The 9,890-nt window shown below is 47.0% G+C and overlaps 1 protein-coding gene across 1 annotated transcript in view; it reads left to right on the forward strand.

Moving 5' to 3' along the window:
- PROSER2 (proline and serine rich 2) overlaps nucleotides 1-2,964 on the forward strand; it is a 13,319-nt gene extending 10,355 nt beyond the window's left edge. The window contains exons 2-3 of the mRNA XM_010015430.1: nucleotides 876-1,128; nucleotides 1,973-2,964. Of these exons, the coding sequence (XP_010013732.1) occupies nucleotides 876-1,128; nucleotides 1,973-2,964 (1,245 nt within the window). The remainder of the gene's footprint in view (nucleotides 1-875; nucleotides 1,129-1,972) is intronic.
- Nucleotides 2,965-9,890: the final 6,926 nt, after the last annotated feature.

Below are 9,890 nucleotides of genomic sequence, written 5' to 3' on the forward strand. Positions count from 1 at the left end.
GGGGAAATAGTTTGTGCATTGCTGCCTAGTTTCTCATGGTGATAATGTGTTAATCAAGTTAATCAAGAGCAGTGACTCATAGAAAATGACGACTGGGTAACCCAAGTGGTTATTTATCACTTCTGTGGTCTACAGGATTGTTTCCTGCTGGAGAAAATAGCCCAAGGCACTGCATGAAGATGTGCTCCCTAGCAGTATTTATTCTAAGTTCTTCCTTTCTGTAACTCAAAGGTAAAATCTTTAGGCACCATCTCTTCCTTATTATTACTTCTTTGAAATCTGCCTCTAGAAGCCACATCCCATTTGGTCTGGAGCAAAAAAGGAGTCAGCTTATTTGTTGGACTGTACCAAATCTACTTTTTCGCTCCTGTGCTGCCCCCCAGGCCTTGTCCCTGAACCTGACACAGCAGCTGAAGCAGCTTGCTCCAGTTTGGAGCCTGAAGAAACTATCTTAACCCTTGTAAAAGCACAGATGTAGGGGGTTTATTGCCCATTGGGTTTTTTCCCCTCTGCTTTTATGATCTTTTAGCAATTTGTTCTGTCCAACTCAAACAGACACTTGTTTGCTGAACTTTAAAGTTAAATACTTTAGTTAGATACTTTAAAGGGTGAAATACCAGTTGCTGTTCTTCAGTCACAATTAATGCCCTGTAAACTCCTGTATTCTGCTCTTTTCTCCTGCCATTGTAGTGGCAGAGTGCCTCTGGGCAAGGATGAAACAGCAAGCCAGAGTTGTTTCTGGTGTGCCTGCTGCCTGGTCATCCTGCCTCTTTCTGCCTTCAGAAAGGGGCGCTGTGTTTGCTGTCAGTGGACTTTTGTCTGCTCTCACATGTAGGGTGTTAATCTTTCTGGCTTTTTTTCTGTTTTCCCCATAGGATGATGAGAGTCTGAAGTACTTAACTCATGAAGAGCAGGATGTCCTCATGTTCTTTGAGGAAACCATAGATGCCTTAGAAGATGACTTAGAGGAGCCGGTCCTACGTGACAGTGGCATCCACTCTCAGTCTCCACGATCAACAGAAGAAACCGTGTCCAGCCATTCAGAGACTGAAGATATCATTGACTTAGTACAGTCCACACCTGAGAGCAGTGACCATGAAGGCCCTCCTAGCAGAGATGCGGAACCAGGTAGTAGTATTGCTTAAAAGTGTGGGTTTTCCCTTTGACCCAGCCCTGGCATATTCCAGTTCTCATTAGAACAGCTAAAGAAGTTCTGTACCTTCCTTACTACCTCCAGATGAAGCTGTGGCACATCAGGAGCAGTCAGGATTTTAATTTGACTTGGGATTCCTGAAATTCTCGTTGTTATATAATGTTTTTTCCTCCCCTCGTGGAGGTCACGAGTTATGATTAAGTTGTTGGAGTGCCACCTCGGCCCCTGCCTGGTGACTGAGCTGTAACAGAACTCAGGATTATGCAGAGTCATTGCAGCAAGGCAGACTGGTACTCATCAATGTGTTCATGCTCTGCTTCTCTTTAAGACCTTTTAAGACCTTCTCTAAGTTTTAACACAGCAGATTGTAGTGTTGCTTTGTGTGAAAAAGGCACATGATCCTATCACGGTAAGTTGGTGACAAGATAGTGTCATGGTCTTCACCCTGGAGACTTCTCTCTCTCTGTTTCTGGAGCGTGGCTTTATCAGCTGGTACATCCAGAGGGATGGAATGTGTGTATTAGAAAATGAGAATTGCAAAACTCTTACAGAAGGCAGCCCCTGAAACACAGTTTTGTGAATGAGTGGCAGAAAGAGCTTCTAGTGAACGCATTGTAAATAGGGTGATGTGAGCTACAGTGACGCCTACGAGATGCCATTGCTGCGAGTTCAGTTAGAGTTTCTTCTGGCAATGTGGGCTGAGTTTGAGTTGGGAAGTTTGGGGAGGGGAATACTGATGCTTGCTGATCCCGGGTGAAAGCAAGCCTTGTATTCTGCTCTGTGTGAGGACTTAATGAAGTTGTTGCTTTGTCTTTTAAGTGTTGGATGCTACCAGGAGAAGCGAGAGCCCGAAGCCAGCTGTACCTGCAGACCTTCCCCCACATCCCCCTGCACCAGCACCACTGATGTCTGAGACACTTCCTCTTCCTCCTCCACCGCCTCCTCCGGTGCAGCACCCCAAACTGCTTCGTTCCATCCCCACTCCCCTCATCATGGCCCAGAAGATGTCCGAGCAGCAGGCGGAGAACAGGGCACGCTTCCCCAGCGCCCTCAAGGAAGGGAATTCGGACAGGAAGAAAACGCCAGTAGCCAACGGTGATTATTCTGTGGCTCCAAAGCACCCTCCTGCACCTGCACCCAAACTGCACCGGTTCCCCAGCAACATCAACATAACAAATGTCAGTGGCAAAGAATTCAATGAGACTATTTCCAAAGCAGCAGTTAACGTCCAGGAGCGGAGAGCTCAGGTGCTGGCCAACATCAATGGAGGAGCTTTTCTGGCAGCAGAACTGGAGGAGAAGCTGCAGAAGAGTGATTTCTTGTCACGTAACAGAAGTTCTTCCTTAAGGGATCTCTCCTCTGAGCAAACACGATACGAGGCCCTGACAAAACTTGGCCTCGTTAAGGGAAAGACAGCTCAGGACCAAGTGGACCATGCCCCAAGCACTCAGCAGCTTGATGTACAGCCCAAACAGGCAGACGCTGTTCCCAATGGATATCAAAACATCCATGAGGTCTTAAAAAGCGAGCCCAGCCCTTTCCTTCCTATGGGCAAAACTGTAACAATCAAACCAGAGGTAGCTCTTGCTGCTAACAAGGTCAGCAGCACGCAGCAGAACACAGCAAAAAGCTTTAATGATTATAAACAGCCTACTCTAAACCTGGATATGAGGAGGAGATCGGGTTCGCTGCCTAGACCGTCAGGATTTCGATCCCAAGGGATAACGGTGAAGTTTTCCGGCCGTGGCTCAACAGAAGAAGCGAGGAGAGAGGCACTTCGGAAACTGGGACTGCTGAAAGAGACTGCGTAATTCCAATGGGAATGTTGTGGCAACAAGGGAAAGTCATGGCATGGCTTTGTGCTAGAGAAGTCCCAACAGGACTGGGATCAGACTGGAATAAGGAAGGGGAAGTTCTCTGCCTCGGGCAGCCTAAGGGGGTACTATAGACACTGTGGAATGACCACTTGTGCTTACCGCAGAAGGACTAGCAGCACGTATAGTCATCTACAGCAGTGGGTTTCAGCTCTCCTTCCTACAGAGATACTCATCTCTTGCTCTTTGTGACTAAGAGGAATTGTATTTAATGCTGTAGCAGAGAGCAGGGTGTTAGTGGAGTGTACAGTGCAGTATTGTTGTACATAGCAAACCAAATGGCGAACCCTTCTGCTCTTTCTGCAGCCAAAACAGAGCGCTCTGCTTGTCTCACCCACACGTGTGTGCATGGCTGTGGGAGCTTGAGATAATGTCAAAGCTGAAGTGACTGTAGCCTGTGTTATCTGGCTTGGCTTCCTTCCCTGCCAGCAGTGGAGTCTCCTGCTCCCTTGTGCCCGCTTGACTCAAGACTGTGCAGAGGGTGGTTCCGTTTTGACCTTCTCCTCGACAGAGCAGCCCAAGCTCTGAGCAGGGGGCTGCATCCCTCTGCTCTGCACTTGAAGTCCTGCCCTTCCTCCCAGCCACCTGCTTCTTGGTCACGCTCTGGCAACCTACGTGTCCAGTGAAAGGCAGCAGATAAGCCTCAAGGATATGCACCATGCACCGGTTCTCGCACTGATGGCCAAAGAGTCTCCTGACAATCTGTGACCCCAACTGTTCCTTCCCGGTGATGATCCTACTGCAGAGCAGCCATAGGAACAAGTTAACTTTGTACCAAAGGGAGAACCTTATGTCAAAAGTCTTTACCTTTTTGGGTTCCCATAAAGAAACTGTTACTTTCTGAACAGCAGCTCTACTACACGGAGTAGTTGTAAGTTCTGTTACTTCTAAAACGTGTCATTTGATCTTCCTGTAGTTTGACAGCAGTAATAACCCTCTGTTCACAGCCTTATTTGCTTCTGCCCTGCCAATGCATAACAGAAGTTACAGCCAAAATTCTTTCAGGCTAAGTGGAGTTCCAGGAGAGCTGTATGTTAAGAGCACAGCACTCACGGTCCAAGTTGGTGTTATTTTGTGTGTGTTCAATAGAACTGCTTTTAAAGATGGTCCCAGGAACAGACTTTTGTGTTGGTTTGATGGAGTTTTTTTTAATATGGTAAAGTTGTTCTTCTACATTAAACTCCCTTCCCTTTTTGTACACCTGAAAACATCCAGAATAGCCATTTAAAAACCAAATGCCAAACTCCAGACCCTCTAAACTTCGTAGTATTCGTCCATGTTGAAGAGTTCTCAGTGGTTTGGTTGGTTTCTAAAGGGAAAAACTCACTCTCTGCACTTTCTAAAGCCTGAAGCAACCCCCTCTTCTTTCCTGAGTAGCTGAGTAGTAAACCTTGGAGAAGAGTAGGGGAGTGGCTATACCAGAAACCGGCACACCCTTCAGCCAGGAGCTCTGACGTAACTGTGATAAACACGTTTGTAGTTCTTCTGATAAAGTATTTCAGACTTGCTGAGCTGTATTTGTGAGCAAAGCTGTCGTGAAGGAAAACTCGGTGTCATTCTCAACCTGCCTCATAAGTTAAAGGGGTTTTGGGGGGGTTTATTTTACTTGGATTATCTGCTCGCTGCTTCAGTTTTTAATTGTGTTATGGTATCTGCCTGGTTCTGTTATGTACTTACTCTTTTCAGCCTTTTCACTGGGTAGGTGATCATGTTCTGCATTGAGAAAGGCTTACTATAGCTAAGCAATCAGTAATTAAAGTATGTGGCCATTCCTCAGCCTGGCAGAGCACTTGTGCATGCATAATCCAACGTGAGAAGTGCTGCTGAAACAAAAGGCTGCTGGTACGCTGTGAGTACAGCACATACTTATCTTGCTGGCCTCTGATTCCATAGTCCTAAATCAGAAAGACAAGGGAGCACATAAAATACACCCAGGCACCTAATTCAGTGCAGCCTGGAATGGAGTGGCTGCTGCATCATAATTTATTAACATAACCTGCTAAGGAAATTTAAATGTTTCATCACTTTTGTGCTTTTAAATCCTGTTACAGCAAATTTCTTCATTATGAATGTGAAATGTGTACAAAGCAATCTCCACATCTATATCATTTCTTGCCAGCTCTTCTTTGAGTTGTTAACAGCTGAGAGTCCATGCTAAGCAAACAGTGTGGGGGGGAGAACACCCCCAAACCAACCCTGACACTAATTGTATTGAAATTCAGGCCTGTTCAGAAACTCTGTACCATAACCCTATTTAAAAAACTATAAGTTAATGTTTAATATGTAAAGTATAAAGTTAATGCAGTCTGAATTAGCTGGATCATGGTTTTCCATCCTTTGTGCAGGGCCATGTCCTCAACTGGTGGGAAGTGAGAACTAGATCTTCATTAGGTAAACCCATTTCTGCCCAATGAGGACTTGGAGCAAGGTATTCATTGTGGCCCTTCCTTATAGCAAATATCCTACTGGTAAATTCTTCTCTGTGCCTAAAACTGTAGTAAGTAAAGCCATGTACTAAATGAAGTTAAGAGTTTAGCTGCTAATAACCTGTATATAAATTCAGCTCTATTTTGTGTATCTTGTTTTGTGTGTATATGTTGCTGTGATTTTATTTTACCCTTTTGTGCTAGAGGTAACTGTCTTGCACAAAGCTGATAAATCATCTATTAAACTGGGATAAAACCAATGAAACCATGAGTGATGAGAGGTGGAATTTCATCCTCTGTCACGCAGCAGCATGCAGCTTTCTTGGAGGAGGGAAGTGACCTGTTTTAATGGCTAATAGCAATTTAATAACTCCTCTTTTTGCAGCTGTGGATGCGTGTGTGAGCAGAGCTCAATCCTGTCACAATGGGTGAATGAGGAGGAAGGGGGACAAAAAAAGGGGGAGGATTATGTCTGTCTTCCAATGAGAGGTATTTTAACTGCCGGGTTTCAGGAACTGTGACCAGGGTCCTTGTGGGAATCAAGCTCATCCTGAACATGTGTATGAAGCAGACAAAAGCCCCTCTCTCCCAGTGTTTTGCAATATTAAAGTTACTTTTCCAAAAGGAATGTTGTATATGTGAAAGCTGTAACTCACCTTTGTGTTCCTGTGGGTGTTACCGTTGTGATCCTGCTGAGGGTGGAATTCTTTCTTGTTGCACAGGATGAAGTTCCCCATGAGAGGCTGTTCCTACCCATCCCTGCTGAGCTTGTGCATGTGTGTTTGCTGCCTTTCTCTCTTTTGTTTGGATAGTTGCACATCAAGATACTTCCAACCAAGAATTAGCGCTTGACTCTGGAGTTACTGGAGATACTTCTGTCAAGTGCTGACTCTGGAGTTCCTTCTGTGAAGCAGCGCATAGAGGTGAAGGTTTCCTAATGAAATGCAGCAGAGCTGAGGAGGTGGCTAAATCGTCTTGTTCTGAGACTTGTCCCACTTTGAGTAGGGAAGGGTTTAGAGCCAAAATTAACCAACTTTGACTTAATAACCATGATGACAAAACCCTCAGAAGAACAGATGTATGGGAGTGAGTGTCTGCTCTTTGCTCGGACTACCCAGGGTAAGGACTGCAGTCAGTGGCTTCAGCCCTTACTTCTCCATGCGGACTACCCTGAGTAGGAGGCTGGAGGGTGGCACAGCCTGGGGGGAACCTGGGGAACAATTCCACTGTTCTGGGGATGGTTTATTTTATCTATAGGTGTTGAGCATTTGTCCAAATGTCATGTACCATAAATGATAGACCTGAAATCACTCGAGGGGAAAAACTAACTCCCATTTGCATGAGCTACTTCTTTATCCCCCAGGTGGGAGGTTGGTGGTAGCCAAAGAGCAGCAGCAAGTCCAGCTGCCTGTCCCTGAGCTTTCCAGGGCTGCCTCAGGGCTCAGGTACGTGTCTCAGCCAGGACAGGGCAGGTGGCCTCTTGTATCCATGTCCAGCTCCAACCTGGAACCTGTGTGAGAGAGTTCAGCTTGGCTCAATCTGTAATGAAGCTTTAAAGCAGTGCCTCACCTTTTGCTGTGGGCTGAAGCCTCGCAGAGCTGCCCTTTGTTACTGTCGGCCTTTCAAGTGGCTGCAGCTTTGGAAATGAGCTTTTGATGTTTTGACTCCTCCTTTGCTTGTTTTATACACACACAGATTTGGCTTCTCCCTGAAAAATAAACAGCTTCATTAAGTGTTATCCATAAGCTGATCAGGGAAGGCATGAGGCTAAAGGTAGATGATCAATCCGTGGCAGTGTTCAAAGCCAGGCTGGACAGAGCCTTGAGTGACTTGGCAGGGGCTTGGAACTGGATGATCTTAATGTCCTTTCCAACCCAAACCATTCTGTGATTATAGCCCAGCAACTTGAGCTGTTTTCTGTACTGGAAGAGGCACAGGCAGGAGGACTGTGACTTACAGTGCTCCTGAGTGGTGTGTAGCTGAACCCACTAAGGTAGAAGTTACAGAACACATTCTTTCTCTGGCTGGTTGGGCATCATCATTCCTGGAGGAGTAAGACCCCAGGGTAGCACAGCTCAAATACAGCGGAGTGGTGCACTCATGCTGTGGGGTTGCTCTGGAGGCACCCACAAAGCTGATGGTTCAGACTTCAGGGGTATTCTTTACCCCTATAGCTCCAGCTGCCTTGTTCTTGATGCTAAGAAGTTTGTCTTTGTCCAGCGCTGCAGGAGGGGGTGTCAGTGTGGAGTGAGTGGAAAAACTTGGAAGTCTGTTTTAACACTCACACCTCTAAATGTTACCTTTAACTTTGCTGCTGCTCCAAGAAGCTGACAGCAACTTGGCTTGGCTTTATCTATGAGTCTACATAGTGTGAGAGGTGGTGAATAGCACTGAGAGGTTGCAATAGCACTGGTCCACAGCTGTGTTGGCAACAGTTGTGCAGAGAGTGGCATCTCGGGCCTGTGTTCAGGAGCTGCATTTCTGCAGTGATGATTCCAGAGCTGGAAGGGCCTTGGAGCAGCTCAACCCAGTAAGAGAGGAGGCTCTGGCTGCACAGTGAGGCAGTTCTGCCATCCCCTTGGCCTCTCCCTTAGCGCTGCTTGGGCACTAGCTGAAGAGTGAGTTATCTCTTGGGATACCTGCTTTGTACATAACTTTGTCCTGTACTTACTGCTGTTAACTCGTCAGAACAAGCTACACCAGCACTAGGAGTTGAGCTGAGCAAGGTGATTTTTAGAACACGTGTGTGTAGTTATGGATGCTCCCTTAGACATGGATCTTGGAATCATAAAATTGTTTAGGCTGGAAAAAACCCTTACGTTCCTTGAGTCTTTAAAAAAAGAAAAGACATTTTTCCCAATATCCAGCCTAAACCTCCCTTTGTGCAGTTTGAGGCTGTTTCCTCTTGTCCCATCCCTTGTTCCTTGGGAGCAGAGACCAGCCCCCTCCTGGCTCCATCCTCCTGTCAGGCAGTTGCAGAGAGCGATAAGGTCCCCCCTGAGCCTTCGCTTCTCCACACTAAACCCCCCAGGTCCCTCAGCCCTTCCCCATCACACTTGTGCTCCAGGCCCTGCACCAGCTCCATTCCCTTCTCTGGCCCCGCTCCAGCACCTCAATGTCTCTCTTGCAGTGAGGGGCCCAGAGCTGAACACAGGGTTCGAGGTGTCACCTGCAAACTTCACTGAGGGCACGTCACTGATAAAGACACTAAACAGAGCTGGTCCCAGTACTGAGCCCTGGGGAACACCACTCGTGACCGGCCGCCAACAGGATTTAAGTCCATTCACCACCAGTCTTTGGGGCTCCTGCAGCTTTAGGATTTCCATTGTGATGAATGTCCACCCTTCCTGGCCTCCTTTGCCCTTCAGAACTGCCTCCCAGGGGACTCTCTCAACCAGTTAGATGAGAGGAAGCCTTGAATTCATCACGTCTTTGTGCACCCCTCCACCTGCACAGGGTCTTGCTCTCAGATAGTCCCTGCATCACATAGAGGCAAAGGCATCTTCATCACATTGACTCCCGACTATAAATATCTTCTCCCCTGAGGTAAGGAGGGTCCTTTGGATGGAGCCAAACCCTTCCAAGGGAACACAAGCTTCTCTTGTGGGTGTTGTTTTTGTTTGGTCTCTTTTTTTGTCTCCTCAGAACAGGGATTTCTCTTCCCATGTGAGTGGCTCCTCCCAAAGCAGGAAATGCCTTCCCTGGAAAGTCATCGGCGCATCCCTGACTACTTCACCGCAGGGTCAGATGTGTCCTTACCTCGAGGGATCTGCAGGGAAGATCAGTTTTGTTAACAGGCCTGGTCATTAATTCTCAGCCTTTGGGTTTTTCTGCTTGGCCAGAATTACCTGCTGCTACTTGCAACCAGCAAAATAAAGTAACCCAGAAGTAGCATTAGGATTCAAAAGGCCTGAGAACAGCAGATAAACCAGCTGCCAGGCTTGGAGGGGCAACTTGGCTTCACTTTCTCTTTTGTTTGTGAGTCTTTGCACTTGCCCCTGAGCTTCAATGAATGTTTCGTGAATGATTCAGGAATCCCAAAGTCATCCTGAGAGGTCCCCAAAGCTGCTGTCGCAGGGCTGGGTGTCTGTATGACCAAGAAATGCAGTGGTTACAGTGTCCTCATCAGGGACAAACAAAGCCCAAGTTTTTTGGTGGGTTGGATTTTTTTCCCTTTGCTGTTTTTAAGCAGAAAGTGTAATTCCTTCCCCAAAAAAGAACTCGAAAAAAACGAGTGTGCATCCTTCATGACCCTGGAGAGCCAGCATGGAGCCATACTCATGCTCAATGGCAGCTATCACAGCACCCTGCTCTTATCGCTGCCCGTGGCCTCCCGTGCAGGTCACTTCCCTCTCTGATTCACTCATCTCCTCAGAGGTTTGGGGAGGTCAGCGTCACCATCCCATGTTCCTGATGTACTCTTTCCCACCACTCCAG

Source organism: Nestor notabilis, unplaced genomic scaffold, assembly GCF_000696875.1.
Source record: "Nestor notabilis isolate BGI_N333 unplaced genomic scaffold, ASM69687v1 scaffold3865, whole genome shotgun sequence".
NCBI classification, from domain to species: domain Eukaryota; kingdom Metazoa; phylum Chordata; class Aves; order Psittaciformes; family Psittacidae; genus Nestor; species Nestor notabilis.